The sequence below is a fragment of the Mobula birostris genome, chromosome 2, assembly GCF_030028105.1.
Source record: "Mobula birostris isolate sMobBir1 chromosome 2, sMobBir1.hap1, whole genome shotgun sequence".
NCBI lineage: Eukaryota > Metazoa > Chordata > Chondrichthyes > Myliobatiformes > Myliobatidae > Mobula > Mobula birostris.
This window is the reverse complement of record NC_092371.1, coordinates 122,763,456-122,787,010: the sequence shown is the minus strand read 5'-3', so window position 1 is coordinate 122,787,010 and position 23,555 is coordinate 122,763,456. Positions and strand designations below refer to the sequence as shown.

General features: G+C 38.1%; 1 protein-coding gene across 3 annotated transcripts in view; it reads left to right on the top strand.

The window, feature by feature from the left end:
• slc4a1ap (solute carrier family 4 member 1 adaptor protein) overlaps positions 1 to 23,555 on the top strand; it is a 189,694-nt gene that overhangs the window by 80,103 nt on the left and 86,036 nt on the right. For all 3 annotated transcript variants that reach the window (XM_072247342.1, XM_072247349.1, XM_072247333.1), the window contains 3 exons: positions 1,214 to 1,274; positions 6,217 to 6,356; positions 22,218 to 22,378. In XM_072247342.1, the coding sequence (XP_072103443.1) occupies positions 1,214 to 1,274; positions 6,217 to 6,356; positions 22,218 to 22,378 (362 nt within the window). The remainder of the gene's footprint in view (positions 1 to 1,213; positions 1,275 to 6,216; positions 6,357 to 22,217; positions 22,379 to 23,555) is intronic.

Genomic DNA, 23,555 nt, shown 5'->3' with positions numbered 1-23,555 from the left:
ATTTTGTGTGTGTACTCTAGCAGAGACTGCCTTCCCAATAGAGCACTAAACTGTTATCTGTTTACCTTTTGATATTTTCAGTGGCCATCACTGGTCTCATGACAATATATAAAAATGAGCTGGAAGAATCCCTCAGTGCCCTATTATTTCTTATTATTCAATGCAGTCGCATCTTACATTTATATTATGCCTTTATTCTTGTAAGCATTCTGTAGCACATTAAAAGGCACAGGAAGGAATGGATAAAAGAATGAAGATAAGAGTGACGAACTTAGTAGCAGTGATATAAAACTTAGTTGAAATATTGAGTTTCAATTGGTGTTTAAAGCTGAAGAGAAAAATTTTTATGTATGGGTCCTCCTCAGATTATTGCATGGTTCCATTTCTGAGAACTGCTCATAATTGGGCAGGTTGCGAGAATGGGCAAAGAAGTGGCAGATGGAATACAGTGCAGGGAAGTGTATGGTCATGAACTTTGGTTGAAGGAAAAAGGCGAAAACTTTTCTAAAAGGGGAGCAAATTCAGAAATCAGAGGTGCAAAGGAACTTGGGAGTCCTCGTACATGATTCCAAAAAGGTTAGCTTGCAGGTTGAGTCAGTAATAAGGAAGGCAAATGCATTGTTGGCATTCGTTTCGAGAGGACTAAAATATAAAAGCAAAGGTGTTGTGCTGAGGCTTTATAAGACATTGGTCAGACTGCGCTTGGAGTGTTGAGAGTATTGGAGAGAGCCTAAAGAAGGTTAATGAGGATGATCTCAGGAATGGCTCTGGGTCTGTACTCACTGGAGTATAAAAGAATGAAGGGTGATCTTATTTAAACATATCAAATATTGAAGGCCAAGATAGAATGGACCTGGAGAGGTTGTTTCCTATAATAGTGGATTCTAGGACCACGTGGCACAGCCTCACAATGCAAGGACATCCCTTTAGAAAGGAGAAGAGAAGGAATTTCTTCAGCCAGGGGATGGTGAATCTGTGGGATTTATTGGTACAGACAGCTGTTCAGGCCAAGTCATTGAGTATATTTAAAGCAGTGGTTGATATTAGTAAGGGGGTCAAGGACTCAATGGGCTGAATGGCCTAATTATGTTCCTTTGTGTTATGGTCCAAAGATGAAATGGTATACTATAGTTTCTGATGTTAATTATGTAACTCTACTGTTTAATTCCTATTTCAAAACATCTGTTATGTTTTCCATTTTCTTTTCTTGCAGGTGAGGAGCTTGAATATGAGTATGATGAGCGAGGCTCTGGTACTTGGGTCTGCAGAGTCAGGTATTTAAATGTTATCAATAATTGAAATATTATTAAAAGCACTTGTAGTTCTAAGCATTAAATTACTTGTGATAACTAGTAAAATGGTCTTCTCTGGCTAAGGGTATATTCTTGCCCAACCAGAAACAAGCAAGAGTCAACAATATGTGATTCTAATTTAGCAATCACCATGAGTAGCAATTGCATACATACTTATGTTCATTAACCCTCCCCTTTTCTTAACTTGAGCATCTTGTATTTTTAGAGATGCTAAAATCAGTTGCAGTGCCTACCTTACTGGAAGATCAAAGCTGTTTTTCCAAATACGGAGTCCTTCCCAGCAGACATGGCAAATTTCAATAAATTTCTTCAATTAGATTATTTGATTCTAATTATGCAATTACCTAGCTTATTTTGTCTCTCAACCTAGCAAATCTTTTCGTCAGTAAATTTCAGAGTATAATAAATTGTTGCATCAGGACTGAGAACTAGGGACTTTTTTAACTTTAATTTTGAATATTCTAATCTAGAACAAAGTTAATGCGGCAATATCATCTTCTTGTTAAGGTATAGAGTGAAAAATGATCTAGTATTTATTAAGTATGCTGTTTGGTGGAAAATTTAAATTAATCCTAAGCTTTTGACTAATGTTTTTGAGGAAAGTGTAATTGGATGGTACCTGTATGTCAGATGCTGGGACACATACCTGGGTCTAATACTTACCAAGCAACACCTGTAGCTTCAATTAACTTCATTGCATTTTGCAAATACCAAAGTAATAATTTTCCAAAATTGTACCTCACTGGAGAATCACATACATTCTGACTGCATTCAGAATCAAGAATAGGAAGAGGCCCCATGTACTTCAAGCCTGCTTTCATTTCCACACCAGTTACCTTTCTGCCATATACTTTATTTCCCTTATGTTCTTGCACTTTACATCTAAGTGATTTATTCTCTAACATCCAGCAAAAGGAGTTGATCTAAAACAAATTTCCCTTACAGAAGGCTAGATGTTGGACAAAAGCTGTCTGTTTCCTAGTTATATTCACAATAAACATGATTGCTCATGTATACAAGGCAGCAGACAAGATCTCATTAGAAATGGGGATAACTAGTAGGAGCTTTTGGCATACTCAGTGTTATGTCCTTTGTCACAAAGTAATACATCACTGATTTGCAATAGGAAGCCTACTGTCTCCTATTTCATGGGTGATGTGTGACTTAAATAAGAAAAGAGGAAATGCAAGAATAAGCAATTGAATATAAAATAAATAATCATTCTGTGATGATAAGAGTAATTAGAGATGATTCAACTCTTGTTAGAGATGGTCATTGTCTGGTATTGGTGTTATATGACTATTATTGCTACTTACCAGCCCCTACCTGAAGGGTTGTTTGGTTTTAATGCTTGTACCCACAGATTACTGCATTACCTGAGAATCAATAAATTAAACTGAATGTTGTATAATCATCTTCAATCAGTTATGTGCCCCAAAGACTTATGGTATGCAGGTATCATTTCAAAGTTTGTAAATGGTATTTTAAAAATTTCAAAGGTAACTTCTACTGCACTGTTATAAGATTATTGAATGATTCCACAGTATGATGAGATGGACTCTTGACCTCACGATCCACCCTATTAAAATCTTGCATCTTATTGTCACCTGCACTGCACTTTCTCTGTAGCTGTTACACTTTTTATTCTACATTCTGTTAATTTGCGTTGCATTGTCTCAATGCACTGTATATGTTTGAACAATATACAAAAGCTTTTCACTGTACCTTGGTACTTGCGAAAGTAAGCAGATTCCAATCCTAATAGTAAATAATGTGAGAATTCAGGAGGACTTTGGTAAAATATACAGACTCTTCTACTGTTAGATAATTTTTTAGAAAATGTTGAAAAGAAGGTTATGAAAAACTGCAACACACATAAAAGTTGCTGGTGAACGCAGCAGGCCAGGCAGCATTTATAGGAAGAGTTACAGTCAATGTTTCGGGCCGAGACCCTCCGTCAGGACAAACTGAAAGAAGAGCTAGTAAGAGATTTGTAAGTGGGAGGGAGAAGCTTCCCCTTTCAAATCTGGCCTGCTGCATTCACCAGCAACTTTTATGTGTGTTGCTTGAAATTCCAGCATCTGCAGATTTCCTCGTGTTTGCATTATGAAAAACTGTGTGCAATATTATTGGAATTACATGAAAAAGATACCTGATATCACATATACCCAAGTCTATACAGGTGGGAGAAGAATTGCTGCAGAGTGTTTGAAATGTTTATGAAATAAATTACCAATATAGGAATAGACTGCACAATCAAGAGATTGAACCTTTAAACAACATTGGTTCGGCCTTAGCTGCTGAATTGTCTGCATTTCTAGGTACCATACTCTCAGAAGAATTTTAAGGCCTTGGAGAAGATGCAAGAGGTTTACTACAATGGAGCCATGCAGCATTGAAACACCCTCGAGTCCACTGTCCACACTGGCCACCAAACACTCATTTACATTAATGCTATTTTTAATTTTCCCTCAGATTCCTCCAGACATTACTACTATATTTTTTTCAAAGAGCAAGAAGAAATTGTTTCTTATCATAGTAGAGTTGGGTGTAGTGGCTGGTACTTTTGTGTGGCAGTGGATTGGTTCCAAGGCTAGTGACCCAGTTTAACCATCCAAAGACATGAGGACATTAGTAGATATAAGAGTGGGTACATCTGGACCTTAAATGTCATCTCTAGAACCCACCCAGCCTCATGGAATTTGGTAAAACATGATCAAGGAAACTTCATGATTATTATCTACAATCCTCCTTCAAGTGCTCCTCCATGAGCAGTACTTGGGGGGCTGGGGCTGGAAGCACAGAAATTGGCAAGTGTAAGAGTATGTCTTGGATGGCTGGTTATTGCTATCAATGACTCAGCTCTGGTGGAGACAGTGCCAGAACTGGTTTACAACAGAGGATAATCAACAGGAGGGAAAGTATATTTTGCCTTGCTCTCACCTGTCTTATTGATACAGATATATCTGTCCATGGCACCATTGATAGGAGGGATCACCACTGTCCTGTCTGCATACTGAGGACACCCTCCATCCTGTTATGTGGCACTGCCATCTTGCTAAATAGGATAGAGATCGAACAAATCTGTTATGACTACACGCATACTGAAGAGTACACAGTAGATCTAGGTAACAGATCACACAGACATTGGAACATGCAAAAGTTCTACAATCCTGTCCTATTTTGTCACTAATAGAGATAGACACTTTAAAAGCTAATAGAAGAAAGAGGCTACAAGAACATTCCTGTCTCTAACAATATGAGGGGCCAGCATGTGAGTGATGAAAATACTTGCAAGTATTCTCAACCAGTAGTGGCACATAGGTGTATCTCAGCCTCCTTCTGAGATCTCTGCCATCACAGAAGCCAATTCAATTTACTGCACTTGACATCAGCATTGGATGTAGCAGAGAGTTTGAGACTATAAAACGTCCCAGCTCTGCTGCTGAAGATTTGTGCTCTAGCTAAGATATTCCAATAAACTTAAAACACTAGCGGCTTCCCAACAATGTAAAAACTTGTATGAGTATATCCCGTTCACAAAAGGCAGGAGAAATCAAATCTAATGAATGAATGTTTATTCTCATCTATCAGTGGGGTAGTGGAAGATGTCTCACACACTGCTGTCAAACAGCACAAACATGCCAAAAACCTATTCACCATTTGGATTTTATTGGTGCCATTTTGGTCCAGAACTCACCAGACCTTTGGGCCAAACGTGGACCAACTATTTGATTCCTGGAGCTGAGAATGATTCCAAGGCAGCATTTGACCAAGTACAGCATTAGGAATTGCTGGTAAAACTGAAATCAGTAGGCATTGTGAAGATTTCATTCCAATGGCCACTGCTTGCAAGAAGAAAACTCAATATGATTGTTAGAGTCTGATCATCCTAGACCTGCACATTGCTGCAGTTCTTCTTCAGAGCACTCTCTTAAGTTTGTTTGATCTTATCTGCTTTCATCAGTGACCTTCCTAACATCCTGAGGTCAGCATGTTAGTTGATATTTCATGATGTTAAATGCCATTTGCATCTCCACAGAAAATGAAGCTGTCCATGACCACATGCAAAAGACCTAGACAACATTCCGGCATTGACTGATAAGGTGGCAGCTTAACATTCATACCATAAAAATCTGGGACAATAATCATCAGTTATTGATGGCATCTACTCTTGATATTCAATGACATTGTTCAAATTCAAATAAAACTTGAAATTCAAAGGTATACAACACAGGACATACAACACGCAAAGTCATTGCCATTATTGAATCCACCACCAAAGGCATTCTGCAGGGTAGGGAAATTACCATTGACCAGAAATTCAGTTGGACCAGCCATTAAAAAAAATGGTGCTTGCAATTGAAGATTAGAATTTGGATGTTTGTATAGTGATACACTGGTTGTCACACTAGCATAGTTAATGGCCCAACAGCCAGTAACTATGCAAGTCTGACAACAGCTCTCAAATTTTTGACCTCTACCACCATAAAGAACAATGACAGAGATGGGCAGTAAATGTTGGTATTCCCAGCCACACTCGCATCTCAAATAATGAATACATGAAGGTAACTATAGGACACAGTCTTCGTGTAACTTGCAAATAACAAGGGGCTATGTGGAAGTGCAATAGAGTGTGAGTACTTGGGCAGCGTTTTTGCAAAGGGGCATCATGAGACCATGGGTTAAGTGTCATCCTTCCCTGTGCTATTAGTTTATGGAAATTCATTCTGTATTGAAATCTGGATGAGGCAGATCTGAATGGATTCTTTAACTACTATTGTAACGAATGAGCTAAAAGTGCGTGCGTGGATTTTTTTTATTTCTACTCATCCCTATTTGCTTATTTTTGTTGATATAATGAAGTATGTTGCATAGTGTTAAATAATTCCCTCTTCTTTAGGCTACCAGTCACTGATGCAGTAGGAAATGAGCTTGTTGCAGAAGTAACTCATGCTGGCAAAAAGAAAGAAGCCATGGTTCAATGTTCACTGGAGGCCTGCAGGATATTGGATGCCAGAGGTGTTCTACGCCTGGAAGCAGGTTAGTAATACTCTAGAGCATGTGTCTGAAAATATTCCAAACAAATTGCATTAACAAGGAATTAAGGATTCCTGCCCTGGAATTATTTGGCACACTTGGAAGCTGCAGTGGGGAGGAGATGGGCAAGACCTCCTCCAATGATAGTGCCCATTTCTCCAAATCAAGGATAAAATCTTGAGAGCAAGAGGTTCATTTAGTATATGGAAATTCAAATTGGTCAGTCCAGGGATTGATTCTGAAAGAGTGTTGAAAATTATCACTTTCCCTTTTTAACTGCTTGATTTATCTTTAAAATAGGCAACATTTCATATTCATTTAGGACTGAATGAATTGCCAAAGGGGCACCCATAAAATGAATTGAAACAGAATTGAGATGGATTATGTATAAGTTATTAGTGCAAGGATTTTTGCCAATCTAGCTAAAGGATTTTATCTGAACAATCTATCCTTGCATGGACTGGGTAATCAAAAGTTCAAGGCTAATGCTTAGAAATGTAGAACTTTATAGTGCGTGTGGAGGCCATTAGTGCCAGCTCTTTGCTTGAACAATTTGAAACTAGTCCCAGTATTCATTCACATACCCTTTGCTTCAAGTATTTATCCACTTTTCTCTTTAAAGATGCAGTGATTTCTGCATTGATTAATCATTTTGGCAAAGCAGTTTATGCTCCAGCAACACTCTGCATTAAAATAAAATTTCTCTTCACTCACATGCCGTGATCATTTTAAGTTGATTATTTCTCATCACCACACCCAACCAGAAGAAACAGCATCTTTATAAAATCTTATCAAATTTTCATAATTTTAAAATGTTTCTGATAAATTTAAAATTTTCATAATTTTAAAATGTTTCCGATAAATTTATTCTCGGACTAAGAATGTTCTCTGGTATCTGAGCAATGCTTTCCTCATAACTCAGATTTACCACTCTTAGTCCCATCCGAGTAATTTCACACCTTGACATGCTTCAGTGATTTAATGTGCTCTCTATAAGAAAGCTTCAGACTGTAGTTAAATCAAGTTTTGTGCCGATCCATTATCGTTCTTGACCACTCTATCTTTAGCTATAAATTCCAGTTTTATGCCTTCATCAAAGCTATGTTTTGTGTGTCTTATTCCTATGCACCACTCGGTCTTTCTGGTTTCTCACAAAAAATGTGTTAGTGTGGCCTCATTTTCATATCCCTGGTAATCTCACTCTGAAAGCCCTAGATAAGAGGACATGGACGAGGGAGAATATCTCTCTTATTAATGTTTTTCCCTTAATCCTCCTTTCACTGTGAATGCATTTGTCTTTCACTTGGTGACTCTCACAGCTGTGGTCAACAAATGAGAAGTATTCTTAAATCCATGTTCTACTGTTCCTTATTGTAGCTATGTGGTAGCTTGCTTTGTCTTCTGGGCAATGATAGATAGATATACTTTATTAATCCCGAGGGAAATTTGGTTTCATTACAGCCGCACTGATCAAGAGTAGAGCGTAAATGTAGCAATTCAAAAAACCCCATCAAACACCAAAATGCAAACTATGCCAGATGGAAAATAAGTCCAGGACCAGTCTATTGGCTCAGGGTGTCTGACCCTCCACAGGAGGAGCTACACGTTCGATGGCCACAGGCAGGAATGACCTCCCATGCCGCCAAGTGTTGTATCACGGTGGAATGTGGCCGAAGTCCAACAGTAAAAAGTTCAATATCCAGTCTGCAAACACGTTCCTCGATCGTAATATCCCCTGGATTGCACCATCCGTTGTTAACCAGAATAGTAAGCACCGAATTCCTTTACGCTTACCGCTCTCAGTGCACTTCCGGTCAGCCGGAACAGTATTACCCACCGAACTCCCCTTCTCCAAAAGACTCTGTTGTCTCGACCCGGTCCTTTTTCCTCGACTTTGTGATCCCCCTCTGTGTGTTTTCCTCCGGATTTCAGCAGGGGTGTCCACTGCTCTGTTCGCTAAGCTGGCCGGTCTTTGCTGGTCCGTGGAATACACAATGCAACCTTGCTTCTGTCCTGTGTGTCGGGATGTAACCATTTCCAGCGCTAAAGAAAACCCAAATAAAACTCTCTCTACCAGCATGTTAGAGAGGGTGCAGCTTCGACGTGTTACCGTGAGAAAAAAAATACAAAAAATAATGTAAATTAAAAATTAAGAAGAAGAAAGTAAGAATACATCGGAACGGCTGTACCAGGCTGCATGCACACTAAGGTGACTGATACTCACTTATTGTACCATGTGTATCATTCATTTTGAAATTAAAAGTGTTAAATGTTTAAGAAGCGAAGTAGTGATCAGGCAGTAAATGATTTCGTATAGTTGTCTGCGTAGGAAACCCAGGCTTGGGAACAACATATAATACTTATACTATTTTTCTGGAAGTTGGAAACTAAGCTTTGTTACTGTAGATGTATAAGAGTATGAATTGAAATGGATTATTAATCAAAAACAATGCTTAAGTCATTTCTGTGGAGCTTGCATCAAAGTCCCTTTCCCACAGTACTTCTAAATATTTAAAAAGTTGACTTACACTATTTCTGCTCAATATTCGTGAGGGGAAAAAAAGTCAAGTTAACAGGTTATGTTCGTCTGGATATTGCAATATAATGTAACTGAATAAAAAAATTGATTCTTTTTCAGCACAGTAGAATGTTTAAGGAGTAGCTTAATATGACACAAATAGGTGCTGTCTTTATTAATTTGCATTCCCTTGTTACTGACAGAGAGAATGTTGAAATGAAGCTCAAGCCTTTTCTAACTGGAAAGGGAAGATGAGAGGGTCGATTTCTGTATACCTTTTGTGCCTCTAACAGCTAAGAGGAGGGAATCCACTCATTCCATTTATCTTGCAATAAAAGCTATCAGGCGCAAAATCTTCAGAAAGAAAGATACAGTGAGAATACACCTGCAAATAACTGCTAAATGTAGGCAACTTTTAAAAGAGGAGATGGTCTATTCTGTAACCATTCTGTTAAGGAGAATTGGCCTTGTAGGGACTATATACAATTTCAATAGCGAAAGCAACATATTCATGAAGCACCTTTAACTGAATATAAATATTCAAAAGCACTTGAAAGTGTGAAATAAAATTTGACATGATCCACATTAACATATATTAGGGCAGAGTGTTTCGATAAGCCTGTGAAATGAAGAAAGAGAGGTGGGGGCAGAGATATTTGGGGAAGGAATTCTTGATGTTCGGACTTTGATGAAATGAATGTCAGCTGTGAGTGGAATAAATTTGGGATTGCTGAAGAGGCCAGAATTGCCATTCAATATAGGATTTATAAATGCAAGTGAGAATTTTAAAATTGAAATGTAGGTCAGGAAACACAACATTAGTGTTGAAACAGTCTACGTCTAAACTGGACCATAAGATAGTGGAACAGAATTAGGCCATTTGGCCCGTAGAATTTGCTCCACCATTTCATCAACTGATCTAATTTTCCACTCAGCCCCAATCCCCTGCCTTCTCCTAGTATCCCTTTGTATCCTTTCATGCCCAGACCAATCAAGAAACTGTCAACCTTTTCCCTAAATATACATAAAGGCTTGGTCTCCACAGCTGCCTGTGGCAATGAATTCCACAAATTCACCACTCTCCGGCTAAAAGGCTTTGAAGGATGCAAATGATTTTTTGTGTGTGTGTGGAGGTGCTGGGGGCAGATGATTTGAGACAAGGCAGAAGTGATTCATTGTTCAAAGATGGAAACATGTTGTAATAATAATGATGTGAATGTAGCTTACCTTACTATCAAATATGATGTACACGCACAAACACATGTTCAATATCTTCCTCTTCCCCAGTGAAAAAATACAGTAACTAAAATCTCAAACTATTCTCCTGTAATATTTTCTAAATCTAAATTGATAGAAAATAACAAGACACAAAACATACTATTCTGCGGGTGACCATATATTACTCATTATAAAGTATAGCTATTTTGCCTCTAAAAGCCATTGATCATAATTGGTCTCATCTGATACTCAACTCCCTTGCACATACACCGTAATTGCATCCATTTGTTTAATACAGTCTGCCTGCATGCAGCTATTCTAATTGAACAAATCTAATGTGAATCAAGGGGAAAGCTCTGTAGCAGTCAGAGTTATATCTCTCATAAAGGAAGGGGATTGTGATATTGGAAAGCTAATCTTCTTAACCCTAGAGCAGTTTCTCAGGACAGTGTCCTAGTCCCAAGTACCTCCAGCTGTGACCTTCTAGAGATAAGAAGTGGGGATGTTTTCAGATGACTGCAGAGTGCCTTGTTCCATTTGCAGTTCCTCGGATAATGAAATTATCCATGCCTGATTGCAGTAATATCAGGACAAAGTTCAGGGTTAAACTGTGAAATGGCAAAAAAAACTTAGATCAAACAAGTGACATCTTCAATGACAGGAAGATTAATGCTTCTTGATATTCATTGCTATTGCTTTGAATCTCCCATCACCAACATCCTCCAGTACTAGACCTGTCGCATTGACCAGTACTTGAAAAAAAACAGTGCCTACAAGATCACATCATAGCTTGGATATTCTGAGACTCACCTGCTGATATGCCAAAGCCTTTTCACCACCTGCAAGTTACAAGTTGGGTGTGTAGTAGAATATAATCCTGGATAAGTGAAATTTGAATATCCAAATTGGATGTTATGCAGGGCAATGCATCCTGAGTGTTTGAACCAAATACACTATCCTAGACACTTGCACTTTCCATCAGTAGTGCAATATAATTTGACATTAGATCACTTAGCAAGGCATACCACAGTGACTTGCAACAATTCTTAGGTAGCATATCAGAAGATCCAAGGGCAAAAAGTATGTTTTGTTTTTTGAACAGACGTCATACCTTTTTCAGATTGCCCTCCAGTCTTGTATATTCCTGACTCATATGCTTCATGTCCATGTTGACAAGTGCTCACTCATCCATATTATCCCACCTTCCAGCAATTAGCACATAGCCTTCTAAGCCTACTAGGTGATTCAATTGCAAATATAGACACTTCTTAACTGCTGTCAGTGATTCTGCCTTTACTATTCTCAAGCAGCACATTCCAGATCCCCACTAAATTTCTTAACCCTTACCCTAAATCTGTGTTCTTTGTCCTGAATCTTCTTTTCACCTCAGATAAAAAGGTAATATTTCCTGTAATGCCTACATCATGTTCCCTTCCCCCCCCCCAAACTTCCTCCGAAAAAGAGAAGTGAAGAAAAGAGGTGGGAAGTTGATTGGTGAAAGAGATGGAAGGCTGGAGAAGGGGGTATCTGATAGCAGACAAAAAGGCCATGGAACAAAGGGAAGAGGGAGGAGGACCAGAGAGAGGTGATGGACAGGGAAGGAGATAAGGTAAGAGAAGGAAATGGGAATGGGGAATGGTGAAGGAGAAAGGGGAGGGGCAATTACTAGAAGTTCAAGAAATTGATGTTTGTGCCATCAGGTTGGAGGCTATCTAGACAGAATATAGGGTGTTGTCTCTCCAGCCTAAGTGTGGCCTCATCAAGACAGTTGAGGGAGCCGTGAAAAACTTCCTCCACTCTGGAAAAACAGACTCAGCCTCTCCAGTATCTCCTAACTCTAACCCAGGCAACATCCTATTGAATCTCCTGTGCAGTCTCTCCAGCACTGTTACATCCTTTCTATGGTGTGATGACTCGAACTGCATGCAGTACTCCAGCTCAGCTCTGATCAATGTGTTATATTTCGGAGCATAACCTCGCTACTCTTGTGCTTAGTACCTCAACTAATGAAGGCTGTTGTCCCTTATGCCTTCTTAACCATGTTATCTGCCTGTACATCATCTGTTCCTTAGTACTCCCTGGGATCTTGCCTTTTATGATGTATATCCTCACCTCATAAATACGTCCAAAATATGTCACTTCATATTTACAGGTATTAAACTTCATCTGCCATTTCTTAGCCCCTTTCACCAACACATCGATATGGCCTCATAGCCTAAGCCTACCCTCTGCTGTGAAAAACTCCACCAGTTTTTGTGCCATCTTGTAAATGCTCTCGTTACTGTTTCATTGTTGCTTGGTATAAATCTGTAACCATCAACCAAACAGCATTGTGTGAGTGCCTTTACCATGTGAGCTGCCACGCACCATCATCTTCTCAAAAACAATTAACAGCTTGCAATTAATGTTGATCTCTTTCATTGCATCTGCAACTTATGAATGATTTTTTTTGAGTTGCCACAGCAGAAGTTTTAACATCTTTTAACATTGCAGAGCAACTTAAAATTAACAGATTTCAGTGAGTGGTTAGTGTGCATGATTTTAATTATTTTTCAAAGGTTATTAGGTATCCAAAGGTCAAATATTAGAGGAGTTTTACTGGTTCACAAAGAAGTAATGGTTACCATAATTATCACAATGTAATGATACAGAACAGACATGTGACCCTTAACAGATGTAACAATTCCCTTGTGATGGGTTGGTTAATCAAGAGTAACAGCGAAATGTCTGAGCTCCAGCATAGGGAAGCAGCAATCTGCTTTCTCTTGGTCATCATATTCTCAAAATAATCCAGGGTTTAAACCAAGTCTTACATTAACGTCATTTCAAAGTGCTCTGGTTAGATACCTGCCTTTTACCCTTCAATTACAAAAATATATGTTAAGAGGTTGGCAAATGCTCCCTGTTCCTTGTTATTTTCATTATCTTAATGTATAATCTACTCAATCACAGATGACTGATTAGTTAATGCAAATGTAGTTCCTTCTCAACTCTTATTTTATTTAATTGGCCTCTCCATTTATTGTTTAGATAACTATCCCATTCTGAGAGCAGTTTAACTAATGACTGTTTTATTTTTTGAATGGTATTCACACCATGGTCCCACCTTTTTCTTATTTGCATCCCAGTTAGCACGATGTGTATTTTCCTTGGAAGAAATGTTACGCAGATACAATCTGTTACTTTGAGAACTCTGCTTAAAAAAATCTGTTGAAGCTTTTTAAATTGCAGAATGCTGTCTTAACATTCCTACTTCCTTTTCTGATTTCCTTTCTGACTAGGATACATAGACTATTATGATTAGACTTTGTAGTTAATATAGTTAACCACTCTATGGACCAACCTAATACACCCTGACAAGCTAATTCATAATCTAACATTCAAAATACCAGTGTTGCTATATGCAAATCCCTTGCAAAGGGGAAGAGAGATAACAGCTAAAGTTCAGCACATAGACATGGACGAGACTGTGGAAACCTGAACAATATAGCCTTTTTGTTTCAATTTATATAATTGCATATAGCAAGGGCCATTCATTAAAATAGCTAAATACTATTATATTGCAAGCGCAAATATATCAGACTGGAAATGTGCAAATCAACATGAAAGAGTAATCTCTGTTTCTTCCCCAGACAGTGACTGGCCTTTTGAGTGTATTTTTTGTTACTTTGTTACTTATATTTGCAGTAAACATGATTATTCCTTTTTCCTTTAAAATTCAAACATTCTATTTCTAATGATCATACTGAAAGCATGTAAGTTAACCAGCTTTTTTTTAAACTCTTCATCTTTTTTTCTCCAGTCATGCTGAAGGATCGACTGTACTCTTTTCAATAGATGCTGCCTGGCCTGCTGAGTTCCTCCAGCATTGTGTGTGTGTTGCTTGGATTTCCAACATCTACCGATTTTCTCTTGTTTCAAACTAAATAGCTTATTAGATTTGGGGTGCAAAACTGAGATAACATAGCCATGTACTTATCGCAAACCATTTCTTATCTTTGCTTACAAACCTAGTTCATTTATCAGTGTTACATTATTTAAATTAAGCAGTGCACTATTGTACAATATTGAAGTTCAGAAGTCTCTTTGCCACAGCTGAGATCAGTGGTTCTCCAGTAGTTGAACTAGCACAAACAGTTTAGATAAAGAAGGCATTTTGAAGACTCATAATTAGTAACCATTTTGATTTGATTTATATTAATTTTTGTGCTGTGTGATCTACACATAATGTAGGTCTGCACATGACCTAGTGTTAAGTGAGAATCTGTAATGGGCAGAAAGTACGAAAGTTTAGAAAGAATATGCAAAATGTCATCAAGAAGTACAATAATTTTCAATTGGGGCACCAAATCTCCCCATGGCTAGGTACCACAAACTGGCAGAATATGTTATTTTCAAGTCAACACTGCATATTGCTCCTTATTGCTTAGGGAAGAATAAAAGAAAGTTTGATTTGGATAGTCCCTCACAGGAATGGACAAAGCAAAAGAGATGATTGCAGTCTGTCTGACAGCTAATATTTTGTTTTTAAAAATCCCATTCCAAATTGCTTTTTTCTATTTTTAAGCACCCTTCAGTGTAAAATATCTTGCCTATTTTGAATTTTAAGCTTTTGCTATCCAACTCCAGGGTCTTCTTGTGTAATCCATTTTAAATATCTTCCACACATGCAATAAAATATAAAATATTTTTCCACCTTCCTTCTTCTGAGCTTAAATCCAGATCCCAGACTGAATATTATCCATACTCACTCATCACTTTGGATTAACAACTCAAAGTCAACTTCAAACTGTGATTATTTCTTCAAACCATCTATTTTAAAGCCAGCTTTCTATTGTTAATTTTGTTTACTCAATGGAAAAGCTGGTATTTATTGCCTGTTTCTAGCCTTACAATTTAGGGGGCAGTGAGGCCATTTCAAAGGACAGTTAAGAATTAACCAATTTGCTGCTGTTCTGGATATAACCCAGTCATATGACGCTAGCAAAAAAGTCCTTCCCTAAAGTATATTGCTATCCTTAATGACAATGATTATTGCATGGTTCCAATTACAAATTTGAGATTTTATTCCAGATTACTTAATTAAGTAGTCGAAATATCTTAGCTGCTGTACATTAGTCCAGACCTGTGAATTACTAGTATACTGATTTTTATCCAAACACAAACATTGAACAGTGTTGGAGGAATGAGGGTGACAATGTCTCTGCTTATTTCCTTTCTGACCCTCCATTGTCTTCACTTTCTGCCTGGATTAGGCCTGAATTTATGGTGATGGACAATTACCATGTTCCAAGACTTTTCTGAATAATAGTGCCTGGCCAACCCTGTGAAAAGAGGCTTGACCCTTGCAGTTACCTTGCTGCCTATAATTAAAAAGCCAGCCATGTCTTTCTACACACATACTAGGGTGACAGCCATTTTGAAAACTGTAGGTTAAATCTGTACTCTAGGTGCATAACCCTGTGCTATGATTGGTTTAGATGCCAGCACATGTAATAATGATTTGACACCCTTTTGTGTATATAGTCAACGCTGCCTCTGCGAAAAGTAGAACATTCATGATCCATTAATAGTCTGCCTTTGGTTTTGCTGTATTATGTCTTATACATTTCCCTCTCCTAGCACTTTCAGCACCTTAGACCCTAAGACATAGGAGCAGAATTTGATCATGGCTGATTTATTACTTCCTCTCAACCCTATCATCCTGCCCTCTCCCCGTAACCTTTGACACCTGTACTAATTCAGAACCTATCGGCCTCCGCTTTAAATATGGCTTGGCCTCTACATCCCTATATGGCAATGAATTCTATAGATTCACCACCCTCCTCACCTCAGCATACCTAATTAAAATAGTTTATACGGGGGGACTTCCGGGTCATCAAGGGAATGGCGGCGTAAGGAAAAGGTCTCTCGACAAAAAAGAAGGTAAACTGCCCCAAAATCGAATTTAGACAAATACTTAATATTGCATAACTATATTAATAAAAGGGGCAAGGATGATGTCTAAGAACAAGATTAAAAAGTCCGCTCCGAAGGCTGATAAACATAAAGAGACGCAGAAAGGCGACGGGCCTAGCTCCCCCACGGCAAGCCAGGACGGAGATAATGAGGGGGAATCGGTGACTCTGTCTTTGATTCTCGGAGAGATTCGTGAGTTCCGACAAGATAACAGCAAACAGCTGGAAGATATTAAAGGAGAAATAGTAAAAACTAACTCGCGGATAGATGAAGCTGAAGCGAGGATTGTTAGAATTGAAGAGAAGCTACAAAACACAGAGGAGGTGATAGCAGAAATGCTGAAGCTGCAAGACCAGCTCCAGTGGAAACTAATAGATCAAGAAGGCCGCTCGAGAAGGGAAAATGTGAGGATCTACGGAGTTCCCAAAGGAAAACCCGGATTGATGATTCCCTTCGTGGAGAAGCTGCTTAGAGAGAACCTTGATATACCGGCCGCAAAAGACCTACAGATAGAAAGGGCTCACCGCGCGTTGGCACCACAGCCCCCGGCAGGCGCCCAGCCCAGATCGATTCTGGTCAGATTTCTCAGTTACAGAACGAAGGAAGAGGTGCTTAAAAGGGCATGGCAAAATAAAGGTTTCATGTGGAACAATTGTAAAATCAGTTTAGACCACGACTACGCACCGGGGATTCTTGCCAGACGGAAGGAATATACGGAAACACGGAGAGTCCTGAAGGAAAACAACATCAGATTCCTGTATCCAGCTTGGCTGAGAGTCTTTTATGACGAAGGGACAAAAACTTACGCTACAGTGGAGGAGGCAACATTGGACCTGGCGGACCGGGGACTACATATTAAAGTTATCACCCAACCGGAGTCACTACTGGAGAGGATTCGGCAGAAGTCGTGGCAGTCAGTGGGGCGAGGACGCTCCACTCGAACCAGAGTGTCAAACTACAAGGAAAAGCTGCAAATATTCAGACGCGAATGTACAGAGAATACAGATTAATTAAGAGAAATGACTGAAAAGAGTAAATCGGACTTAAAAGTAAAATGAAAACTGGTAACTGAAAGTAAACTAGGCGGAATAACTTGAATGATAGCAATTTGGTGGAGACATAAATAGGAGAAAATTCTCTATAATTATTCAAACTGCTGAGGGCCCTCTAACACAGGGTGAAGATAGAGGTTATCCCTCTGAACTGAGGCGGGTCGGTGCTCAGGCCTCACTGTGGGAAGTCAGGAAAAATTTTCAAATGTTACACGTTCAAAAATGTCTAGGGTGTGGTTATATGTCTTGGTTTACTGTTGAGAAGGGATTGCTTACTGTTTGATTAGAAAAGGAGAGTTTTTTTTTCTACTAGAGAAAAATGCAACTGAATTGGTAAAAATAATTTCCTATAATGTTAATGGAATTTTGAATCCAATTAAAAGAAATAAGATTATGTCTAAATTGAAAAAAGAGAGGGCACAAATAGCTTTCCTCCAGGAAACACATATGAGCCAATCTGAGCATGGAAAATTAAAAAGAATGGGCTTTAAGCATGTATTTTATTCATCATATAAATTGAGTCACAAAAGAGGGGTAGCTACTTTAATATCAAGTACTCTTAATTATGAACATATTTCAGAGACTAGAGACAAAGAAGGACGGTTTGCAAAAATCACAGGAAGAATAGAAGGTACAGAAATAACATTGCTGAATGTTTATGCTCCTCCAGGTTGTGAATGGTCATTTTATAGACACGTTTTTGACCTAATGGTGAGTTCTCAAGGGGTAGTAATTTGTGGAGGGGATTTTAATATTAGATTAAATCCTATATTAGATTCTTCAAGAATAGTTACTCAGAATAAACCTCTGACTCGGAAAGTAAATTCATTGATGAAGGAGTTGGGAATTATAGATGTCTGGAGGGAATTACACCCGACTAGTAAAGATTATACATATTACTCTTTCTCTCATTCAGCCTATTCAAGGATAGACTATTTCTTCATCTTTAATACAGATAGACTCAGGATAAAAAACTGTAATATTGCAACAATTGATCTGTCGGATCATAGCCCAGTCTCTATGTCTCTAATCCTGGAAAGGAAAATGAGGAAAACACTATGGAGGCTAAACTCACATATACTCAATAACCTGAAAGTAATGGAGAGATTAAGGGGAGAAATCAAAGAATATCTAGACCTTAATGACACGGGAGAAACATCACCAGTGATTTTATGGGATACATTGAAAGCTGTACTGAGAGAGAAAATTATTTCCATTACTACTCACATGAAAAAAATCAATGCACAAAAATTAGCAGACCTTCAAGGAAAATTGAAACAACTTCAAATTGTAGATAGCAACAAAAGTAATTCAAATCGAAAACAGGAAATTAGGAAATTGCAAAGTGAAATTGACGATATTTATACGTTAGAAACTCAAAGAAATATTCTTTACCTGAGACAAAAGAATTATGAAGTAGGAGGTAAATCAGCTAGATTATTAGCATATAAATTACGAAAACAACAAGCAGACAATACAATTCATAAAATAAAGAATCCAAAGACAAAGCTTGTGGAGAGTACAATAGGGAAAATTCAAGAGAGTTTTGAAACATATTATCGAGAGCTGTACTCCCAACCCCGGGCCCCCAATGAGCCCTATATAGACAGTATATTGAATTTTTTAGATCTACCTAAACTTACAGATTTACAAAATGGAAGTTTATTAGAACCAGTAACTGTCAAAGAACTGAATGTGGCCATCTCTAGGTTAAAGGCTGGAAAGTCCCCGGGTTCTGATGGGTTTACCTCAGAGTGGTACAAGTCCCTGAAGACACAGTTAGCCCCATTACTACTTAACACCTTTAATTGGATCTTGCAGAGAGGAGAAACTCCACCTTCCTGGAGAGAAGCGATTATTTCAGTTATTCCTAAAGAGGGTAAAGATAAACTAGAATGTGGCAATTATCGGCCAATTAGTGTTCTTAATTTAGATTACAAACTATTTACATCTATATTAGCGTGCAGATTGGAAAAGCTTTTACCTGGCCTAATCCACTTAGACCAGACTGGATTTATTCAACAAAGACAAACACAGGACAACATAAGGAGAACTCTGCACATATTAGAACAGGTTAATAAGAACGAGACAGAGACAATGGTAGTAGGATTGGACGCTGAGAAAGCTTTTGATTCGGTTAGTCGGGCATTCCTATACAGAGTGTTGGGAAGATTCGGCTTTCAAGAAAAGTTTATTAAAGTAATTCAGACTCTATATGACAGCCCTACAGCCCAAATTAAGATAAATGGGGACCTCTCTGACTCCTTCATCTTAGAGAGAGGCACTAGACAGGGATGCCCAATTTCTCCTCTCCTTTTTGCGCTATATATTGAACCACTTGCCCAACTAATAAGACAGAGCGAAATCGTAAAAGGTATCAAGGTGGCAGGGGTTGAACAGAAAGTGGTGCTATTCGCAGATGATGTTTTGGTCTATCTGAGTGAACCAGAAAAATCACTTATAGGATTGTTTACACTGTTGGATGACTTTGGGAAAATATCAGGTTATAAAATAAATGTAAAGAAAACGCAGGTTATGTCCCTAAATTATACACCATCCAAAAAATTGCAGGATACATACGATCTTAAGTGGGAAGCTAAATCATTAAAATATTTAGGAATAAGCCTGCCGAAGGATCCTTCAACACTGTCACAGGTAAATTATGGGCCATTAATCTCAGAGATAAAAGCAGATATGCATAGATGGAATCTTATCCCCTTTTTAAGTTTAAATTCAAGGATAAATACTATAAAAATGAATATTCTTCTTCGGTTATTGTATCTTTTCCGTACTTTACCGGTGGAGGTGGATGATAATCAATTCAGGGAATGGGACAAATGGATTTCCTGCTTCATTTGGCAAGGAAGGAAACCTAGAATTCGATATAACACCTTACAGTTAGGGAAGGAAGGAGGAGGTATGGTTCTTCCTTGCCTGAGAAATTATTTTTATGCCTCACAGATAACCCCTCTGTTATATTGGTGTAATAGGGAATATAAGGCTAGATGGAAGGAAATAGAATTTGGATTAGTTGACAGTTTCCCTCTTCAGGCCTCAATAGCTGACAAAGGATTGATGGCCCAGTTGGAAAAATTTAATAACGCTTGGATAAATCTTACATTAAAAGTATGGTAGAAGGTGGTTAATTCATGTGGAATTAACAACATGTTAAAACTCTTTAGATGGTGTGCATATGATACCGAATTCCTTCCCAACAGAGGAGGTAAAAGATTTGAGCTATGGATAAAGAAAGGTCTTACAACCTACCTCTCATTTATAGATAAAAGAGTATTACAAAGTTTCCAAATCCTGCAGGACAAACATGACCTAGAACATAATGACTTTTTTAGGTACCTTCAAATACGAAACTATGTTAACCAGAGTTGTAGATATACCGACTTATCAACAGTAGAATTAGAATTATTCAAGATTCTGAATTCGGCTTGCAGTTCAATACCTAGTAAATCAGTTTCTCGCCTATATAATGCACTCTCCCATGCTAAAAATGTAAATACACTGTATATTAAAGAGAAGTGGGAGAAAGAAGCGGGGTTGGTACTTTCAGAGGAGGCTTGGGGGAAAATCTGCAGCTTTCAATGGTCCTCGACTAATTCTTTGACTTGGAGAGAACATTGTTGGAAAAACATTATAAGATACTTCAAGACCCCATATCAGGAAAAATATAAAGATACAAATGTGATGTGTTGGAGAAGGTGCGGCTCCAAGGAGGCAAATCATTTTCATATTTTCTGGGATTGCCCTAAATTAAGTCTATTTTGGGAAGGTATTCATAGAACATTAGTTAAGGTACTTAGGTCCCAGATACCTCTGAACTTTGAGACGCTCTATTTGGGGCATGTATTGTTCCTTGAACAGAAGGAAGATATAAGGTTGCTGCAGGCCCTCTTAGCGGCAAGTAAGAAATCAATCACTAGAAAATGGCTAAATCCAATACCACCTACATTAGAAGATTGGTACGAAATTATCTTGGAAATATTTAAAATGGAAAAGTTGACTTACTCCCTGAGAACTCAAAAAGAAAAATTTTATCAAATCTGGAATAAATGGATTGAATATATAACCCCAATGCGAGCAGACTTTAGATGACTCTCCTAATGACTTATATTGCTCTTCTCATCAACAGAGTAATATTGCTAATGTAAGCACCCCTAGTCTAAATGTTTGTTTTTTTTTGTTTTTTTTTTTTGGAAAATAGAGAATTAACACAAGTAAAGGGAAAGATTTGGGAAAGGGATAAAAAAATGAAAAAAATTAAGTAAATAAGTACATAGGGATTGGATAATTTTGTCTGCGGGCAGGAGCAAGCATGAACAAATTAGGATATAAACACCTACAATAGTTGGTATATAGGCTTGTATACAACATTTTGGACCAGTGGAAATGGTCCAGAAGGGTTGTGTGGAAACTATTATTACCATTTTTCTTAACAACTAATTTCATTACTTAGCCTAATAGGTTAGATTTACCACAGTACATAATTATCTATTTAAATGTTTATTTTCCTTTTATATCATCTCAATGTGTACTTAAGAATGTATAAATAATTGTAGTTTTATACATATAAAAAAATGGAAAAGGTTATATGTGTGAAAAAAGTACATGATATTTGTGAATTCCCTATCCAAATAAAAATAAAATTAAAAAAAAATTTTAAAAAAATTAAAAAAAATAAAATAGTTTATACACTTATAAATATTAAATTACATTTATTTATGCTGTACAACTTTTCAGAGGCAAAATATTGTGGTGAGAGTGCTGTGTAAATGGAGGTTTAGTAAAATGCATTATAGACCATTGTGCTAGAAGTAGCTTCTGTTTTTGCTGCTAGAGGGAGGAGTGTTTGCTTTCTTCCAAGGTGACAGAAGATAAAAGTAGCCCTTCATCCATAATTTGTCACATTGTGCTCATTAGAAATGGGAAGGTAAGATATATTAACAGGAAGCTACCCATTCCTTACAGATCAGTTAAGAGGAGAGTATTTTCTTCATCATCATCATCATCATCATCAGTAGAAAATTGTGGATATTATATTCAAGAACTAAGAGGAGGTCTCACTTAACTCTTTTGTAATAACCTCATTCTTTGCTTTATTACCAGTTTCTCGAAAACGCAAATCTAAAAACTGGGAGGCAGAGGATTTCTATGACAGTGATGAAGATACCTTCTTAGATCGGACAGGAGTTATTGAAAAGAAGCGATTTAACAGAATGAAGAAAGCAGGAAAAATAGAGGAGAAAGTGGAGACTTATGACTCACTGGTAAAATTCAAAAGTATTCTTTTAAGTGATGTGCAGAGCCACAAAATTTATATGGCTAGAAATGCTGGTGCACACTAATAGATGTCCTAGACTGGGGCATTATGAAAGGGCTGCTGACTGTTTCTGACTTAATTTACAAATTTTTGGCATGAACACACTGGCACACCTTTTGGAGGCTAGATTCAGGATGCTGTGAAGGCAAAGGCAGACTGGAGTCTTGCAGAAGGCTTTTGGCCCAAAACATCAACTGTTCATTTCCATGGATGCTGCATGACCTGCTGAATTCCTTCAGAATTTTTTGTGTTTTGTTTTGGATTTCCAGCATCTGTAGAATTTCTTGTGTTTTTGGTCCATTACTGGTGGTTGGTACACTTGGAGGGAGGGATCAGAAACTAGCAGATTAGAAGGAGATGCTGGTGTGATGCAGGAAGACCGGAACCCAACAGTGTGGGTAAAATTGACACCTCGTGTGTGCCTTCATTATTGGGAGACAAGCAGGTTGGAAGATGAGGGAGAGATCTGGGGAGTTGGAGTTAGTGGGGAGGGATAGTATGTGGGGATGGGGTGTCGATGACCAAAGATTTGAGGTCAGTAATTGATTAAGTAAGCAGGCTTCCCATCCTATTATTTGGGTAGTGAAGTATGGGTGGCTGGACTGTCCAGTAATTTAGTCCAAGTTCCAGTAAGGAACATTGTACAAGGAATGAAGTAGGATGGGAACCTCTCTGCAGTAACCAGAATCCAGTGTCAGGATAAGCTAATCAACATAAACATCCTCATCCAGTATAACGTCCCAGCATGGAGGTCCAAGTTATATTTGACTTCAAAGGGGAAGATCCAGTGTTAGACCAACAGCAGTCTGCACCAAGCTGAGTATAGCAAGAAGTTAATCGAATGGGTGAAGGAAATGACTCAAAATTTATCTTCTAAAATCCTATTTGGAAAAGAATAACAATAACCTCTGGTCTGATTTGTGGAAATCCCTGCTTGTTGACTTCATGAAACAGCGAAACAGCATTCGGGATGGAATTTCAAACCTTGAGTCCCTTCATCAGGAATATACATAAGTAAGCCCAATGTAAATGGCAGATGAAGCGCATCACCTTCCTAAGTCCTGCTCACCTCTATTATCATTCTCTTCCTGTACTCTCCATTCTCACTCCTGTGGTCAAGTCTA